At 39.8% G+C, this 20833-nt stretch overlaps 1 protein-coding gene across 1 annotated transcript in view; it reads left to right on the top strand.

Annotated features, from left to right (window-relative positions):
• Positions 1-20833, top strand: part of cpne7 (copine VII) — a 119255-nt gene that overhangs the window by 67784 nt on the left and 30638 nt on the right. Inside the window, exons 6-11 of the mRNA XM_072279178.1 lie at positions 3112-3201; positions 4807-4905; positions 5563-5649; positions 6916-6975; positions 10401-10534; positions 19465-19519. Coding sequence (XP_072135279.1) covers positions 3112-3201; positions 4807-4905; positions 5563-5649; positions 6916-6975; positions 10401-10534; positions 19465-19519 — 525 coding nt within the window. The remainder of the gene's footprint in view (positions 1-3111; positions 3202-4806; positions 4906-5562; positions 5650-6915; positions 6976-10400; positions 10535-19464; positions 19520-20833) is intronic.

Genomic DNA, 20833 nt, shown 5'->3' with positions numbered 1-20833 from the left:
CACATGTAAGAAGTTGAAAACTGCAGCAAAATGTTAATTGCTTTCCAACGAATGGCAGGATGCTCTTCTTTCACAGAAATCTAGAATTTGTCCAGAGGCAGGTCAGTCAATCTCATCTTGAGTGCATGATCAGACTGCAGCTCACAAAGTTCTTCCTCTCCTCTCAAAGTCAAGCTCTCAGACTGAGCAGAAGATTCAGAGAAAAGGTCCCTAACCCTGTCATACACTTGTGCTGAGAGGAAAGAAAAATTACTATTCAATTTTGTTCTGTAGTTCTTCCAGGTGGTTTTCAATAAGACTTGAGACGTTCTGATCCTTCCTCACTCTCAAGCCCAAGCAGTAGTGGAAGCATTTCAAGATTTCCTTTTGCAACACGATATTTCCAAAACACAAAATAATCTGCAGATGCTGGGGTCAAAGAGTGTTACGATATTTCCAAAGATTGAGTGGATATTTAGAGGCTTTTTCCCAGGGCTGAAATGGCTAGCACGAGAGGGCACAGTTTTAAGGTGCTTGGAAGTAGGTACAGAGGAGATGTCAGGGGTAAGTTTTTTTATGCAGAGAGTGGTGAGTGCATGGAATGGGCTGCCGGTGACGGTGGTGGAGGTGGATACAATAGGGTCTTTTAAGAGACTCCTGGATAGGTACATGGAGCTTAGAAAAATAGAGGGCTATGTGTGTGTTGCTTGAATTTCCAACATCCTGCAGATTTTTTCTTGTTTGTGAAGTGCCATGAAGATTATTTTTTAAAGCAAATAGTTAGGTCCTAAAGGTAAACTACTACAGATCGGAGTGGAGGCATTCAAATGGGAGCTGAATGATTATGTAACAGAAAAGAAGCTGGAGGGCATTGTGTAGAGGGTAGGGACCAGCCAGATAGTTCGAACATTAAGCAGTTACATACTCCATGGGCAAATTTGCCTCCTTCTGAGCTATAAACATTCTGTAAATAAGGAATGTGAAATATTAAATATATGAATAAACTTAGTGACAAAGAAGTGAGTGCTGAGTTGGTTCATTGGTTCGTAGGTTGTAGATCAATTTGGGATCACTAATCAGAACATGCAATGTTTCCAAAGAAGGGAAGGCAATATAGTAACTGCATTAAAACTAGGAAAAATATGCTTTTAAGAGCTTATATTGCTTTTATCATATAAATTGTGGCCCGTACAAAACCGATATATGGAAGAACTCTGACAGTCTGCTAATTGTTTGCAAATCCTGCTGGTTTTGCATCTGGTGGGACCTGGTGCAGTTCCCCACAACTCCAAGGGGTTGAATGGGCTGGCCCTGCTACTGTTTCTATTGTTCATACTGAATGTCGTAAGAAAAAAGATTTAGTCTCGTTCTATGTGATTTCATTTATAATGATCTTATATTTTTATGTCAATCTCAAATCCAAACACCTTTCAAATCTTGAACTTAACCAGACAAAAGAAAATTTCCAACATTTTCAAATAGTATCTTTAAAGGAACAGAACTACATCTTGTACATTAAATCCAGGGAAGTAAAATTTGTTCTTATATAAATGCTTTGCAGTCCAAGGTCTAGCTTACTTTGATGTTAACAAGGCTGAAAAATACTATAGCAAAGAATTTTTAGTGTGCTTGTCACTTAAATCCTTCAGTGCACTGTGATGTACATTGCAGAATAACAATTTCAATTGCTATTTTTGAAGCAAGTGCCTACTAAGACTAATAAACATATTCTATTGTTAGTTTAAAAATATTCTGTTTGAGCTGGTTATGTATGGCAGTCCTCATTAAAGCCATCAATAATAGAACAAGACAGCTTTCTAAACTTATGTAGAACGAATGAAGGTGCTTCTTAGAAATGTTGATAAAGAAGAATTGGTGTTATGCTAATCAGTTGACAAAAAAAGTTTGGCCAAAGAGATGACGGTTACGGACCAACATGAGGAAGCCAAGAGAGGCAGCAAATGTTTTTTGAGATATGCTTCTAGGGCAGGGAGTTGGAGTGGGCTGTGCTGGAAGAAGGGGAAGCTGGTAGTGATTGAGGGATTGACATGAATACATATTTCCTTTGCCATTTGTGCCAGATTTGGAAACATATTCACACAAATGCTGGAATATTTCTTAAAATCAATTTAGAATGTATAGCAGAAAACTTCTCGAAGAACTTAACAATTCAGGCAGCATCTGTGCAGGTAAAGGGGCAGTCGATGTTTTGGCTTGCGATCCTGCAGCAGGATTTTTTCCTCCAGCAGTTGTTTGTATCTTCACATTAAGCATCTGTAATCTCTTGAGTTTCCTTTGGGATGCACAGTGCTGTCATAAGATTTAAAGAAAACGATGGAAAAGAGGTTCATAATAATAACACCAACTCAGCAGATGGAAATAACATGTTGAGAAGAAAGTTATTTTATTGAACAGCTTACTGTGATCTGAAATACACTGCCTGAAGTGTGGAGGTAGCAGATTCAATAGTAAGTATGAAAGTGGAAGTAGATTTACGCTTAAATTAGAAAGAATTGAAGATTTGTGAGGAAAGAGAATGGAAACAGTTAAATAACTCTTTCATAAAACTGATATGAACTTATGAATGGGGTATATGATTGATTACTGTAATTCTATAATTTGTATTTCTCTAAATCTAAAGGCATATTTTACATGAAGTATGTGCAATTAAAATGTCTCATGAGGCATTATTAATCTATTTATAATAACCTGTTCAATAGGGTACGTAAAGATTTGATGTGATATCATTAAAATTATAGGAAGTCATGTGACCATTTACAAATTGGAAAATAATCTTTTGGACATTAAATATGAGAGAAATTTGACAATCATAATTCTATTAATAGTCTATTTTGTGGTTGTGGAACATGCAAAGTACTAATAGAGTAATTTAATTCTATAGCCTAACAGACTATTGACCAGGCAATGATTCAACTTCTCTGTTATTTCTAGCTTTCTGTTTACATGTTCATGTAAAATAATGTTCAGCTACTTTCTAGGTCAAGTTTGGCAAGGCATTATTGAGATCATCAACCCCACTGAAGCAAACCTTTGATTTTCTCTTTTGAAGCACGGTTGACAAGAACTCAGTGTGATATTGAGAGGTTCTTTTCCCTCCCTCTGCTTATCCAGGTTATCAAGAACAATTTAAATCCTGTGTGGGAGTCATTTAAAGTTTCCCTGAGTTCACTTTGCAGTTGTGATGAAAAGAGACAGCTAAAGGTAAGGATTGTAGAATACTGTCTGTTACACAAATGGTTGAAAGAGTATTTGTTGTACGGTATAACAAAAGGCATGGTTTGCTAAAGAATATTCCTGTCAGTGCTATTCCAAAATCTCATGCCTCCAGACAGAAGGGTAAAGATAATTTGTATAATTCCATGGAAACTCTTTCTCTTACAGACACCCTATAATATTTAACTTAATTCCCAGATGTAAAATTAAGCAGCAGATTAGCTTTTTATTTCATGAAGGGCCTTTAAAGATGGACACTGCAACCAATAGCAGGTATGGATGCCCCCTCATTGTGTAAAGGTGAATGTTACGTGCACAACCATGTCAGCAGTGGAAACAACTATGTTTGTATGAACATGCTGAATTTTTATGTTCACATTCTCTATGAGATGCTGATTATTGAGAAGAAATTAATTTATGTAGATTTGCAAGACTTGCACAATGTTCTGCGTCTTGCTCCACCTTTATCTATACTTTGAGAAAATGGAGTCACCACGGAGTTCGGTCTGGAAATCCCAGTTAGCTCCATCAAGATGCAAACTCATTTTAGTACTTACTGGATTAATGTAGACACTTTAATTTCATAGTCTACTTACATAACCATTGAAATCCATTTAGTGTTTGTTTGCTTTAATGATCAAATTAATTTTTAGCATTTTGACACTTTGTGTATAGCAGGTAAGCTACACCAATAATAAAAAAAAAGTACTTACTTATGCTCATCTGCAGAAAAGACCAGATTTTCTTCCTTCCCTGCTTTTGTTTGTTTCCGTTTTTATTAAACTGAGCATCTGCCACTTGACACTGCAGTGCCACACTGACTTCATCTGTCTAGATAAGAGAGCTAAGCTTTAAATGGTAGCTGATCAGAGCATTTCACTAACAATGCATGGAGCAGTTTGAGATCTTTACCAAATAGCGATGACAGCACTCTTAAAGTGCAAGTATTAAAGTCACCTGTCCAAAATCTATGGTCCACTTTAAATAGGCAGATTGCGCAGTGACGACATAATTGAAGGACTCATGTGCCAGTTTAAACTGAGTTGAAACTTGTTGGTTGCAAGAGGAGAGGTCCATCACCATTCCTTTAATTCCATGAGAAAGTCACAGGGATTCGAGACTTTGGGATTAAGACTGTCTCCCCCCCCTCCACCAACTACTTCCATTACTACATCACAGCCCTGGACCCCTCTGTGAAATCCCACCAATCCACTCGGATTGTGCCAGCTTTGTATCCCTGGTTCCCTAGGGCTGTATATTGCTGGATGATACTAAATGTTTACCAGCTGCCTCCAGGAACTTCTTGACTGTTCTGACATCCTAAATTCTGACTAATTAATTGGTCATTCTGCCTAGTTTCTACACAGTACCTAGTACCTCTTAATTGTTAACCTTTACTTTGAATATGTTATTTTTGCATTTAGGTTTCAACATTCGTTAATCTGTCTTTACATTTGCAGCCCTTTTCAGAATTAACCGAGTTCCTTACTTTTAACTCATTATGATTACCAAATTTTGATATTGTCCTCCATTTTCCCGATGTAAGGAAGCAAAAATACGTCACTTGATGCTCAATTTATTTTGTCTCTTCAGTGTTTGGTCTGGGATTATGATAGCCGTGGGAAACATGATTTCATTGGAGAGTTTTACTCCACTTTTGAGGAACTGCGGAAGGCAATGGGAGAAAACAAGGTAAATAATATTTTTGGATATTTGGATTTTTGTTCCACCTACTACATAAGTCGCTTCGTGTTATAAAAAATATCTCACCATCCAAGGTGTTTCAGTGGAGAGGCAGGCAGCAATGTGCTAATGTAGGGTTTGGGGTTATTGAAGTTGAAACAGTATGTAGGCCTCTATGAAGCTGCTGGTCTTATGTGTGTTATTAGCCCTGTGTTTATTTGGACATGAAACCTCAGCCCTTATTTATGAAAACACAGCCTGTTGCACACTAGATTGACTGAACAAGGTAATTAACAGATAAAATGTTGAATTTGTGAGTGACTGTAATGGGGTTCAGTGTTGCATTATCTGCTCTATAATCAGTGGCTGGATTTTTGTTCCACCTACTACATAAGTTGCTTCATGTTATGATCTAAATTGTTAGTGGTATTCCCCACTGCTGTGTTATTTAACTTGATGAATATTTAAATGCCTCCATCCTCAACTAACACATTGCCTGTCTTCGTGTGCATAGCAACCATTTTGTCAGCATACATTTCTAAACCCAAAGGTAATGCAGACAACATTTCGGAGCACATTTAGAATTACAAATGATCTGTTGTGAATGTCAGATTGGCTTATATAATGATTTTGTGATCCAGTTGGGGCCTTCTCTCCTTTCATCAGATCCACTGGGACTGCGTTAATCCAAAATATAAAGCAAAAAAGAGACATTATAAAAATTCTGGAACTGTCATACTGAAAGATTGTAAGGTAAGGTGAATAAGAATGATGTAAACTTTGAATTGCCTAGATGTTAGTGAAGACTGGTCTAGATATTTTTTTTCTATGAAACAACATTGGCTACAAGTTCAAAAAAGTTCAGTAGCTGGTCATCCTGGAAACGTGAAGACATGAGATTATTGTAGAACTCTCGTCTATCTTGTTCTTCTCCAAGAAATTCTCAGCGGAAATACTAGCAGCACCAACTTTGGGGAAATTTATTTATAAGATATATTTTGTTTATTCCTTCCAAAACTGTTCATAGAAGCATAAGAACGTAAGGGACAGCAACAAGAATGGGCCATCCTGTCATTCAATAGGATCACAGCTGAGCTTTTACCTCAGGGGTAATTTCTTGCATTAGCCTATTACCTCCTGATTTCCTTACTATCAAAAAACCAATTGATCTCAGTCTGCTTCTGTTTCCTCTCTTTATTAGGAAGCATTGATTTACTTGCATCTAATTTAACTCAATATCCTGATAGAAAGTCAGAAGAAATAAAAACCTATAATTCCCTCCAAAGCCTCTCCATGTCCAATTTGTGCGGTGTGTGAATTTCTAACATGCTGATGCTACTTAATTGAAAATAAACCACTGAATTAAAGAGTGATAGGCTGTGAAAAAGTTATGAATCACATTATTTCAATAGTCTAAGATTTCTATCATCAGTGTTATGCATTTTTTATGAGCAGTTTTCTAAAATTATTCAAGGAGCTTTCGCTGAAGAGATCATCCTAAGTAATATATTTAGTTTCACTCAGGCTCCAACAGTCAACAGAAAATCAGGAGGAGCTAATTTGAAAGAAAACTTGATTTAGAATGGAGTATTGTTTTAATTAAAACTGCCTATCATGGTGCAGTTTTTGCTGGACAACCTGGCATTCAAAAGTATTGAGGTTAAAATTGTGATAAAAGTTCAAGTGAGTTTTATTATGAGGAAAGTCAGTCACTTAGGACTACACTTAATCCAAACCTTTGCAAGCCTTTAAGCAAATTGTTACTCATTTATGTCAAGTAATTCTTTACCACACATTCATCCCTGACAAACTGGTATCATTAAAATATAATCAACCAGAAAAAGACACATGATCAGTTTGGACTGCATTAATCCAAAATTAAATAGGTTTAATTGACGATTATGAATCACATGAACAGGTTGAGCAGTCTTATTCACAAGAGATTACTAATCATTATATCTTGTGTATTGAACTGATTTACTTCTCTTGGACTAACAACCCATTTTTTCTGTGTCAAAGTTGCACAGGGTATATTCCTTTTTAGATTACATAATGGGAGGATGCCAGATTCACTTTACGGTAGGCCAATAGTTATTATGTTTTTAAAACTGCTTTCAGTTTTCATGTTTCTCTGACCTTAAAGATAGACACTTGATTTTACTTGAATTGTTGAAAGTGAACATCAGTTATGAGTTTACCAAAGGTTTGTATTGACACCTTCTGATTTCCAAGCTGGTTACAAAATTGTGGGGAAAAAAGTTGCACTTTTCTTTTGTTTAAGTTATGACCATGTGCAGAAGAAAAATAATCATTCTGGATAAGTGAATAAAATGAAGAAGTAGCCATTAAATGGGAGAATACTGTTGATCCTATTTGAACGTATTCATTTTGAGGTAAGGCTAGAACCCAACTCATAACTGCAGAAAGTCCTTTAACATCCTCCATTACGGTGGGAGTGGCTCCGGTCAGTGTATTCCTTTCCTCCTGGAGTTTCATTCATGTTGATTGTACTACTTCATGCATTTCAGGTAATCTCAAGGACCATTGCTGTTACTTCTCTTATGGAATTGATTTTAGTGTACTCAAGGGATGTGCATTTTGATGTCCAAAACTGTCAGAAAAATGATGATTTGAAACTGCCTGGATAACTTATGATGAAGCTACTCCTACATTCTGTTAAATAAGGAATAACATTCATGTGCCAAGTCAGAATAGTGCACACGTCCATACACCTGTTGTCTTTGCCCTTCACAGTGGGAGGGGTGGCAGGTTTCAAAGAGGCAGCTAATTTGCTTATGTTGGGGTCAATGTCTAATGAGGTTTGGAGCTGGTAGATCTGGGATAACCATTGGATATGTACGTGAGCAGGTTATTAGGGAACGAGTGCTGTTTGAGAGTCGCCACTTTGCTGAAGGGAGGAGTAATTGGCTAAATTGGATTTGTCCTTCTTGTGGTTAGGAAAAGGCTCCAAAAATTGCTTCAAGGTACTTTAATGCATTTGACACCAGTCATGTAAGTTATTTTTGATATTTGGCATGCATGCTATCAGAGCAAACCCTGTTGTGTCATGTGGTCAGTGGAATGTTCTCAAGCTCCATTTAGCTTGTACGTCTAGCTTGTAGGCTTGCTGTGGTTCCTTCACAAATTCCCCTTGACCTCTTTCCCCAAGGTGGTTGCAGTGCATAAATAGTTGATGTATTATAAATGGTGTTACAAATTTTCATTTGTGAGTGAGCATTAATTAGCCATGTGCTGTTACACAAATAACAGTAGTAATCTCTAATTTGATTGGGACTTCTACAGGAGAAGCCTACAACATCATAGAAATTGGAAGTACTTTTGTTACTCAATTTTTTTTTGGTTTGGCATAATTGGGTCCTGAATGTCCACCCACCCGTCATAATGCTGTCAGTTTTGTACTTGATAGACGAAGTGAACTTCAGAATGGGACTTGGATCTGCAACCCTTCTACGTGTTGTATTAGCGTCCCAATTCTGATGGACATGAGGCAGGTGGGTGAACACATGCCAGTAAACTTGCAAGCATCCAAGTGGCAACTTCAACCTACTCACTCTGCTTTTAGTTGGCTCCAAGCCTGATCTTGCCATTTTACCTGTGCTTATACATATAACCATCTCACCTGAATCTGCAGATGAAGGTGGATGTCATACCTGAACGGCAAAGTGCTGATGATTATTTAGAAAAAATAACTTTCTGGCTATAATATTGCTTTGATTGCATCTTTTTCAGCCTTTGTTTTCTTCTGAAGCATTTATCCTGAAATGTTGATTCATGTGAGCAGGTTATATTACTGAAACTATTTTGAAAAGCCTCCTCTAGTTTGCAGTACAAACTAGATTTTCAATGGGGATTCCCTTGTGCATTAACTGTCTCCTCGATGATGAGAAGTAAGAGCTATATAGGGAAAGATATTACTCAGGCAGCCCAGAGAAGAGGCACGGGATACTCTGTCACTGCCATAGGTAGATCATGCTGCTCCTTTTTATAATAGTTTGTTGGAGATGTGTGGAATCTGGGACCACTGGGGGAATTTCAGCTCAGTGTGAGAATCAAAGTGATGAATTGTTTCAAGGTTTGTGCACCATTGTAGAGTAATTGGAACATAAAGCCATTCTGTTTTGGGCTTGTTTGCACTGGAGCCCTGTATAACGTGTCAATTTACAGTGCCTACTTGTATTAAATCACTGATGCCTAATTTGGCATGATAGAGCTTGTGTCTCCAAGCACATGAATGGGCAATAAATGGTTACAGAAGTGCTGATCCACCTTCCTTAAAGATCTGTGCTGGGATCCCTTCACAAACCACCGAAATGGAAGACTTTCCCAAAAATCTGGGATTATAAGCTTCTTTTTCAAAGACAATATGAAACAATATATCAACAAAAAGGGATTTCACACCATAAATATTTAAGCCATTATACTTGAAGTTACTATTTCCTCCAATTGTATGAGTAGAGTGCTGAGATCTGCCAACATGGTTTTCTCTTCAGTCATTTGAATATTTTGCTTTGCTTCTTTACAAATAACAAAGATGAATAAGAAAGTGTGAGGCTCTTGGTGTATGATATCACTATAGTAATAGCACATCATAGTCAGAATTAACTGAATAACTCTGGGAGTGGGGAGGGAACGGATAGCTTTGCCGGTAACATCAGGCAATTACAGTACAAAAGCTGCAGTGCCTGTTTCCCCTTTCCACACTTTTATTTTCTGCAATGGACCAGAAGCAAATTTCTGGAGACTGATATTGACACCCTTGAAGTGGAAGATCAGGCAGAGTCAACACCAGGCACCAGGGAGGCATCAAGCAAACTGCCAAGAAAGCTTGCTTGAAGCATTTTCACTGAATGATAATCCAGTTCCTGTTACAACACATTACCAATCACACAGCTGCTTCATATTAGAACCCCTGGTGTTTTCCTAAAGTCACATTTCCTGTGTGTATCTGTCAAACCAACCACCCTGCATTAATGTCACCATGGAATCGGTGAACATACACAGTAGGAATGTACCCATTTGGTCCACGTAATCCTCTCTGGTACTGTCACGGCCTCCAAGTGCTAGCAAAACTTGTCCTGCCTTTGCTACTCTCTCCTGCTTGACGTCACCAATCAGTGATGATTTAGTACATGTGGCTTGCTGGAAGTATTCAAAGATTGGCAAGTATTTTGCTAGTACCATTGGATGTTTGATGTAAAACTCCAGCTATTGTCCATCCCTCTGATGAACAACATATTACACAGAAAAACAAGTGCATTCTGTTCATTAATCTTGAAGCTCTTTCAATTGCAGGCTACAATTTTTGTAGATGTATGTTTCAGTGTGTCTTTCAAGTCTGCTGCAAAATATTTGAAATGATGCTTTTCATTCTGACCTATCTGGCGTGCGCTTTATTTAGAACATTGTGCATCTACGAGCTTCTAAAGAGATGTAGCATCCAGAGCCTGGTGCTGTTAATTATGAATTACCACCTTCTATTTTAGGTAGCCATTGACTTCACAGCTTCAAATGGAGACCCACGAAACAGCTGTTCTTTGCATTACATCAATCCTTATCAGCCCAACGAGTATCTGAAAGCACTTATCTCCGTCGGCGAGATCTGTCAAGACTATGACAGGTAATGTTAATCACCCATCAGAAAAGAACCTCACAGTCTAGTAGCCAGTTGGTTGTAATGGTGCTCGTTAGTCTCTTTAATTCCAGGTTTCCATTTGAACTTGATGTTAAGCATAAAGTCCTGCATTGCTTTTGTTTCATCTTCTTTGTCTCAACTTTGTAATAGGCCAGCTCAGGCTTGTGAAGTGATTGGAAAATAAATTTTAAACAGAGGAAAGGAAACTGCAAAACCCCTACTACTTTTAACAATGGAAATTATAGATTAATAGGTGTGGATATAACTTACATTTTATTCAGACCAATTATAATTCTGGAGAAGTTATGCTAGCTTAATATTTTATCCTTTTATAATTGACAGTTGTAGATTATACTAGTGTAGATCCTGTGAAATAAGGCTTTACAAAAACCAGTTCATGGATGCTTACCTGCTTGCAAGTCTCCATTGCCGGCTTTCAAAACAGAGATCACATATTTTAAATGGAGTGACATCGCAGTGTAAACAAACAGTGCTCTTCTAAGCTCACGACTTCTGGGAATGTTAAACAGCAATATCCTTCTAACTTTCAAACACAGCTAATGGCATCCATTAGATTCTCAATTCTCAGCACTAATGCATGACCACTGATACAACACACTCAGTTCAAAATCCACTTGAGAATTTTATTTTAAAAATCATTGAAATTGACCTGACATAACCACTCTGAAGATTTTACAAAGATCTTACTGAGACTCTTTCACAAATACTGTAAGGCTCAGCTAAAGTAATGATTCAATCCAACACCTCTTAATGCAGTTTATCTGTGAATGGATTTGCGGAGTGGGACAGATGTAGGCAGCATACTAGTGGGGGAGTCTGTGTGACTGTGATGTTTTAAGGGGTTGGTACATGCAGAAATGTCTCAACTTAGGTGAATGATGAAATGGTGGTCTTCCTTTGCTAAGGCTGAGGTAATAAGGAGGTAACCAGCAAGGTGAAGGTAAAGACTACACAAGGTTTGCTTGTGAGTAAGTTAACTGAAGTTGATTGTGACTAGGGTTGTTGATGGTGTTCCACCTCAGCCTCCCACTCCAGCTCAAGGGGCCAGCTTGAATCTGTAGTTGCTTCGCACATCACAAGTTCTGCAAGTTCTTCATGTGACATTCCTCCTGTATCTTACTGGAAGTGACAAGATCTGTACCCATCTCACTGTTGCCTTAAATCTTACTTCCAACTGTCCCACCTTTCTCATAGTTGACCCCAGGTGAAGCCAGAGGGGACATTTTATTGGATCAAATAGGCTAAAAAAGTGTCAGCAGTTTTCTTTCTGTGATACAGACAATGCGTTGCACCCGATCATATTCCCCAGTATAGCTGCTCTAATAACTAAAGTGTAAGTCCATGAATCCTATAATTCAACCAAATGGTTCAACTGGTTCCATTTAATATCAGAAAATGCATACAGTACACAACCTGAAATGATTACTCCTCACAGACATCCACGAAGCAGAAAAAACACAAAGGATGAATGACAGAAACATTAGAACCCCAAAACATAGGTTTGAATAAAATATTGCCAACCTCCTTTTTGGGTTTCTTCATGTTATGATTAGGCAGCAGTATTTAATTATCGGTGACTTTTTCTCGGAATCAAAAGATTGTGGATTCAGGTGTCTTCTGAGATTGAAGTAATTCCTTAGGCCCTCCTTTAGGGGCGGTGTGGGTTCTGAAATGGCTGGTGAAGCCAATATGGCATCTGTAGATTTTACATAATATGGATCGGGAGATGCTGGAAGGAGGCAGTAGGAATCCTGGAGAGGGGACTCAGGGCTTTCAGGAGTTATTTCTTCGACTTTCAGGAATGTCAGCAATATGGTAGTGTTGCTATACTGCCAAAGAGAGCATCCTTAAGGCTTCCCTTTTGCCCACATGGTATTGTGTTATAATGAATTTTTGGGGAGGTTTGCTGTTAGGCATGCAAATGGTGCAACCTGCCAAGACTCTGGCTGACTTCAACAGAGCCTCAACGCCAGAGATATTGGCCAGAGAGATGACGCTGACATTGGTTCTTGCACATGGATTGGGAGGGTTTTGTTGAGATGGCACTGGTGGTATTTCTCCAGTACTTAGAGATGTCTGCTGAAGATGTCACATGTTACTGCTGGGAAGACAATGAATTTGTGTTAGGTTGGGATCTCGATTTTCCAACACTATTTTCCCTGGACAGTTAAAGACTGAAAGATGTAAAGTAATCCACGTTTTCTGTGTTGGATCTTTAATGTCAGATAATATGTTCTGCAGAGAAGAGCTGGGCTAGGCTGGTAGAGAAATTTTAATTTGCAGATATTGAGTGCAAAGCAAACATCACCTACATACTGAAGCTCAGTATTGCTGTTAGAATGACCTTGGTTCTGGAGTGGAGATGGTTAAATAGTTTCCCATTTGCCCTTCAGATTAGCTTCATTCCACAGTGAAACGTACTGGAGACAGATTTAGTATTGCAGCAAGAGGCATTGAAACAAATGTTTGGATGGTTGTGTGCCCTGCTTGCGTGCAAGTTGGCACTAACAGCGAGTCTGTGGTGGATGCACTAGTTAAAGATCACCGTTTGTATTCTCTCAACTATCTGATGTATTATGGAGACAGAATTTTGTAAGCAATCACAATTGAGGATATTTTACAGTCATTTTAAATTGGTATCAGTGATTGGTTGTGAGGTCAGTAACTGCCCCGTACAGTTGTTGAAGATGTTTCCTGTCTTTCCCTTGGAGTTATTCAGCAGTGCAGATTGTGTCTAAATTGCATGCAGTTGGAGGAATTCGCACAGTGACGATGGAGCCAGTGGTTTGGTCATGACCTAGAGGAGAACCATGGTGCTGATTTACCCTATGACACAGCAGTCTGTCCTTCGTCTCCTCGGTTGGATTTTTCACCACAGTGGCAGCTGTCAAGCCCACTGGCTTGTTTTCCTTTTCCCAAGTGTAAGGAATAACGTTGAGAAATTATATCTAAGGTTCTTTCCATTAAAGTCGTAGACTTGAGCAAAATATTGGAATAGAAGGACGTCTCTTTATGACAGAGAAGAGGAGGAATTTCTTTAGCCAGAGGATGTGTGAGTCTGTGGAATTCATTGCCTCAGACAGCTGTGGAGGCCAAGTCATTTCAAATGGAGGTCGGCAGGTGATTTATTTATTTATTTAGAGATATCGTACGGAATAGGCCCCTCAAGCCGCATTGCTCGGCAACCGCTAACAACCTCGATTTAACCCTAACCTAGTCATGGGTTAACTCACAGTGACCAGTTATCTTGCCCAGTACATCTTTTGACTGTGGGAGGAAACCAGAGGACCCGGAGAGAACCCGCATATTCAATATGGAGGATGTATAGAGACTCCTTACAGAGGATAGAACATAGAACCATAGAACATTACAGCACAGAAACAGGCCTTTTGGCCCTTCTTGGCTGTGCTGAACCATTTTTATGCCTAGTCCCACTGACCTGCACCTGGACCATATCCCTCCATACACTTCTCATCCATGTACCTGTCCAAGTATTTCTTAAATGTTAAAGGTGAGTCCGCATTTACCACTTCATCTGGCAGCCCATTCCACACTCCCACCACTCCCTGTGTGAAGAAGCCCCCCCCCAATGTTCCCTTTAAACTTTTCCCCCTTCACCCTTAACCCATGTCCTCTAGTTTTTTTCTCCCCTAGCCTCAGTGGAAAAAGCCTGCTTGCATTCACTCTGTCTATATCCATCATAATTTTATATATCTCTATCAAATCTCCCCTCATTCTTCTACACTCCAGGGAATAAAGTCCTAACCTATTAAACCTTTCTCTGTAACTCAGTTTCTCAAGTCTCGGCAACATCCTTGTAAACCTTCTCTGCACCCTTTCAACCTTCCTGTGATTAGGTGACCAAAACTGCACACAATACTCCAAATTCGGCCTCACCAATGCCTTATACAACCTCACCAATGCCTTATACAACCTCACCATAACATTCCAACTCTTATACTCAATACTTTGATTTATAAAGGCCAATGTACCAAAAGCTCTCTTTACGATCCTACCTACCTGTGATGACACTTTTAGGGAATTTTGTATCTGTATCCCAGATCCCTCGGTTCTACGGCACTCCTCAGTGCCCTACCATTTACCTTTTTTGTTCTACCTTGGTTTGCCCTTCCAAAGTGCAATACCTCACACTTGTCTGTATTAAACTCCATCTGCCATTTTTCAGCCCATTTTTCCAGCTGGTCCAAATCTGCAAACTTCAAAAACCTTCCGCACTGTCCACTACACCTGCATTCTTTGTATCATCAGCAAATTTGCTGATCCAACTTACCGCATTATGCCAGGATGCTGGGATTGAACTCTGAATTCCAACACCCTGGGCTGTTATAGCTACCTGCCATGCTGCCCCGAGCAAGGTGTTAAAGGTTACAGGGAGAAGGTGGGAGAATGGGTTGAAAGGGGTAATAAATCAGCTATGAAGGAATGATGGAGCAGATTCAATGGGTCAAATGGCCTAATTCTGCTCTTACGTCTTATCATCTGCTCCAAAGGCCTCATTGTCTTTCAGTTGACATACGGCCATTTTAGTCAGCAGGTTTATTATTGCCATGTGTACTGATGTACAATGCAAAACATGACTTGAATACCGTATATGCGGGTCAATTCACTACTGCAGTGCACTGAGGTAATGCGACGTAAAACCGTAACAGAATGCAGAATAACAGAGAGCGCAGTGCAGATGGAGAATAGGTGCAAGCTCATAATGATTAGATTGTAAGCTCAAGAAGCCATCTTATCATGCTAGGGAGCTGTTCAATAGTCCTATAACAGCAGGACAGAAACTGCCCTTGTGCCTTCAGGCTTTGGTACCTCTGCCTGATGGGAGGGGGAGAAGAGAGTATGTCCAGGGTGGGTGCTGGCTACTTCACCAAGGCAGTAAGAAGTATAGACAGAGTCCATGGAAGGGAAGCTGGTCTTTGTGATGAGCTGGGCTGTGTCCACATCTGTACAGTTTCTTGCAGTCGTGGACAGAGCAAGCCATGACACATCTGGAAAGGATGCTTTCTATGTTACTTCAATAAAATTGGTGAGGGTCAAAAGGGACATGCCAAGTTTCCTTAGCCTCCTGATGAGGTAGAGATGCTGGTGAGATTGCTTAGCTTTAATGTCAATATGGTGAAACCAAGATAGTCCATTGGTGATGTCCACTCTAAGGACTTTAAAGCTCTCAATCTGCTTCACCTCAGCACCAATGATGTAAACAGGAGCACGTACACACCACCCCTCCTTCTTGAGGTCACTGACCTGCTCTTCCATTTTGCTGACATTGGAGGAAAGGCAATTGCCATGACACCATTTTGTTAGGTTCTCCATCTCCTTCTTGTACTCCGACCCATTATTATTAGAGATACAGCCTGCTACGGTGGGATCATCTGCAAATTTGTAGGTGGAAGTAGAGCAGAATCTGGCCTTGCAGTCATGAGTAGGGGATTGAGGATGCTCCCGCGTTGAGGGTAACCTGGCAGAGGTGTTGCTGCCTATTCTTAATGATTGCTGTCTGTGGGTCAGGAAGTCAAGAATCCAGTTGCAGAAGGGGGCGTCGAGTCCCAGGTCTAGGAGCTTGCTTGGAATTACAGGTCTAGGAGTTGGCTTGGAATTACAGTAATGAAGGCAAAGCTGGAGTCAATGAACTAACATAGGTGTCTTTACTCTCCAGATGCTCCAAAGCTAAGCGTAGGGCCAGGGAGGCAGTTCTGCTGTAGACCTGATTCGGCAGTAGCTCATCTAGGAGGCTGCAGATATTGCATGCCACGACCAGCCTCTCAAATTACTTCATCGTAGTTCATGTCAGAGCCACAAGGTGATAGTCATTGGAGCAAATGAGCTTGTTTATCTTCGGTACCGGGGTGATAGTGGTCTACTTAAAGTGGGGTGAGATCCACAAATAAAAGCAGGGAGACATTAGAAATGTCTGAAAATACCCTTGCCAGCAGATCTGCGATCTAAAGACATAGCTAAGGACACTATCTGGGCCGGATATTTTCTGTGGGTTCACTCTTTGGAAAACTGATCTGATGTTTGCAGTAGTTTCTGTGGGTTCACTCTTTGGAAAACTGATCTGATGTTTGCAGTAGTTTCTGTGGGTTCACTCTTTGGAAAACTGATCTGATGTTTGCAGTAGTTTCTGTGGGTTCAGGTGAATTGCAGGTTGTTGAGCTGGGTGGTGACATTCCGATCCCATTCTGTTGAAAACTTGCACAGAATGTGTTAAGATTCATCAGGAAGGGATGTGCTTTTGTTTGCAATACAGCCTTCGTTTTGTAGCCTGTTATACCATGTGAGCCCTGCCACAACTGACAGCTGGCCTCGGATTTAATTTTGGACTGATATTACCTCTTGGTATCCCTGATAGCTTTACGGAGGTTACATCTCAATTTCTTATAAAGGTCAGGATCACCTGATTTGGTACACATTCCTGAACACTGACTTGCTGGCTGCTGGGTCTTTGAATACAGACCAGCAACTCAAAGCAGTTACCTATAAGTTCTTCTGTCTCCTCAAGCCAGTACCATATGAGTTTGTGTTCCGACTTTTCAGCATCTGTAGTTCCGTGGTGGGGGTAAAACTGGGCTGGATAGTTTGCTGTGGGGATGGTGTCAAGGCCTACATGGGTTTTCTGATGGAGCATACCATCAGGTGCCTGTATCAATTTTCCCTTGAGGCACAGTAATGTTTCCAATCCAAGAATGCCTTGCATTTGCAGTCTTTTTGCTCCCTGATCTCCTGATCATTCTCCTCTGATCATGCCTGGTGATTTCCAGTGGAAAAGCTGAAAGCCTCTTAAGTGCTAATTAAGTGTTAATACAGTCCAGGTTGGTGCTGGTGTCATTTGCTTACGCGTGTGAGCTCTCGTCTGATAAGTGGATATTTGTGGTAGGTAATCTTGAGTTTTAAATATGGATTTTCATGTTACTTGTGTTGTTTAGTGTCCAGGTTGATGGAGATAACAGACAGGATGTCACAATGCATGAAACCTATTTTAGGTTTCTAAAGATACTGGACAAAATGGTTGTTAACAATCCCAACATATTACTATACATCCTATCAGCAGAGATCTTGTATAACTACAATTAAAACTGTACAATAAGACTACATTTTCTAATTTGTTTACCATTCTGTCTACCACTTATCCCTGGTTTGTTGCATCTGCTGTTCCTGCAGGGCAGAATTTTGTTCTACAGCTAGTAAACAGGAATGTTTATGTAATCAAGGTCCCATATGTAGCATACAATAGTTTTCCTTAAGAGGCAGACGGCTTTTTAACATCTTCAGTAGATTATAAAACAATTATCATAGACTTTCTGGATCAAAGTATAACATTGATATTGCCCGATATGAGACGTAATATATGTGAACAAAGGTTTGCTATCACTTTTCTATTCTATTGCAAAACCAAGCAAGAGGGAAGCAAATCTGCAGTCCTTTAACCCAATTGCAAAAGTTTTATTTTCTGATACAAATACAGATGGTTGTCTCAGTAGTTGAACATTGGATTTGCCACAGAGATGCAAATTGGCTGCTATGTTCTGTTATACTCACAGTAATGACCAACCAAAACAGGGTTTATAACTCTGAGATCTTGAGTTACTTCCATCAGTCTTTAATTGGATATAGGCATCTTCACAACCAATCAACCTTTTGAAAGTTGTCTACCAAACCATGCGTAACATGGCCTGGAGTACACATAATTTTGGAGACTGGGGCATTTCATTGCATTGGGTACATCAATGTGTAGTGCCATTAAACACCAGTGGTGCAGTTACATCTCTCGACAGTGGGGGAGAATTTGTTGCCAATTCTCAAAATAAAAGCAATGCGGAGACTGTAACTTGGTAATAGCAAGCTGTCTGTTTTGTTAGTCTCCCCTCTCGCTGTGGAAGGGGGCAACACCTCTCTGTCCCTTGTTAGTGAGACAGAGAGAGAGCCCGTTGCAAATAGTCAGGTGAACAAAAGGTTTTGTTGGACTGCAGATCGTGGTGTCTGTGGGGGCTTTGCTATTGTTTGCTTGGTGTGTGGTGGGTGCTGATGCTTCCTGCTGAAATACGTGGGGGAGGGTTGATGCTTTGCTGCTGCTTGTATGTGAGAGGGGGAGAGGGAGCTTTGGAGTTCTAACATTTTTTTCTGTCATTCATTCTTTGGGATTCTCTTCTGTCTTCAAGGATGTCTGTGAAGTATAAGAATTTCAGGTTGTACACTATATACTGTCTATGATATTAAATGGAACAATTGATCATCTCAATGCAAGAATAATTTTTTAAAAATGAGTCATTTCAAAGTCAATATTTTTTGTGAGCTTCTTATATTCACAAAGGACGATGCCATACATTAGTAGGGAAAATATTAGAAAGAAAATCCTCGGGAGTGGATTTATGATCACTTGGAAATGTAGGGACTGGCTTGAGGAAGAAAGTAGCATTTTGTGCATCCAAAACATTGCCACACAAATCGGAGTTTGTTGAGGAGGTTATCAATAGATAAAGGCAAGGCAGTAAACGAGGTATACATGGACAAGTTCCTGCTAGGGTCGGTTGTCTAGAAAGTGAGAGCACATGGGTTCAAAGATGTTTTGGGCAAACTGGATCCAAAATTAGCATGGTGATAGGAGGCACAGGGTAGTGGCGGAGGATTGCTTTTCTGACTGGAAGTCAGCAACCAGTGCAGGGATCAGTGTTGGGATATTTTTTCTTAGTTGGATATATAAATGACTTGGATGAGAATTGCTGCAGTCTGATAAGTAAGAATAGTGATAGCTGTAGAGGTTTTCCTGATATCAAAACAATAGCTTTTCAATTTTTATGAGAATCTGGCTGCAATAGTTTTTAATATTATAACAATATATTTTCTATTGATTTGTGATTCATTTTAACCTCTAGTGATAAGAAATTTTCTGCCTTGGGATTTGGAGCAAGAATTCCTCCTAATTATGTGGTGAGTAGTTTATGCTGACTGTTTTTTGGTGTTATGTTGCTCACACTGCTCTGGGAGTGGCAGTTTCTTTCTATTTTCTCCACCTCTGTTTCCTGTGCAAGTACTTCCTTTTATTTCCTACATGTCCCCTTTTTCTCTGTCCAAGCCGGCACAGACATCAGTGAGAGCTGACTTTCTGTTCAACACTATTTCCCATTCATGAGCCTGCTGTCCGCTGTTACATGTTTTCTCAAGATCCTTGTCCTAAGCTGTAACACCACCTACTCTGTCTGCCTCTCTCTCTCTTTCTTGTCTGTCCAAATCTAATATTGGCAATGATTCTGTCGAGATACTTGAAGAATATTTGGCACTTATTTGGTAATATTTTCCATTTAATTCCACTTGCTCGTACATCTTGGCGGAAGGCCTGTCCCCATTTTTGCAAAGGGAAGGAGGTAAATCCTTACATGGTCCAGTTAATTTATTTATGTATGCCCTTTGTGTACTGACTATTGCTATTTAAACCCCAGAAGTTGCACTTAATCTAGGAGAGTTCACTACTAACTCTACCCCACACACTTTCTCTGTTGACTTCCATCATCTCAGTTCAATAAATATGTAGAATAAATTTGTCCAGTTCTCCAAACCGCTTCTTGGTCAAGATAAATTGCTTTTTTCCCTCAAACTTCACATTATACCACAATGGCTCTAAATTTGCTGTAGTATAATTTGCACATACACTTCAGGTTTATGGAAAACACATCTTTAATTCGAGATTTTCACTCTGACAGTGTATGGAATCTATTTTCCAATATTTATAAGTCACAACCTATCGCCCAGAGCTACAGTGGAGGAGGAGAGGATGTTTCCTTTTGTGAGAGAATCTAGCACAAGAGCGCTGTGGTTGAAATTAAGAAGACACCTATTTAAGATCAAGACAAGGCAAAATGACTTCTCCTAGTGGGTCGAGTGTCTTTAGAGCTAGGGAGTTGTGTGCATAGAACCAGATTCTTTGACACAGAAAGTCCGTGGCAACCATAAGCCATCAATCACCCACTTTGATTAAACCTGTACCAGTTGCTCTTTATTTCCCCACATTCCCATCAGATTCTGCCACTCATTTACACAACAGAGACAATTAGTGATTAACCTGCTGACATACATGATTTTGGACTGTAGAACTCTCTGTTCAGGGAAACAGTAAAAGCTCCCTTAGTAAATGTACAAAGGTATTTAAGACACAAATAAACTTCTGAATCTATGGGGAGTTAAGGGTCTTGAGGAAAAGGCAGAGAGGTGGAGATGACTCCATGGCCAGATCAGCCATGACCTTAG

The sequence above is a fragment of the Mobula birostris genome, chromosome 15 (genome assembly GCF_030028105.1).
Source record: "Mobula birostris isolate sMobBir1 chromosome 15, sMobBir1.hap1, whole genome shotgun sequence".
NCBI classification, from domain to species: Eukaryota; Metazoa; Chordata; class Chondrichthyes; order Myliobatiformes; family Myliobatidae; genus Mobula; species Mobula birostris.
This window is presented reverse-complemented; position numbering and strand designations above follow the sequence as displayed.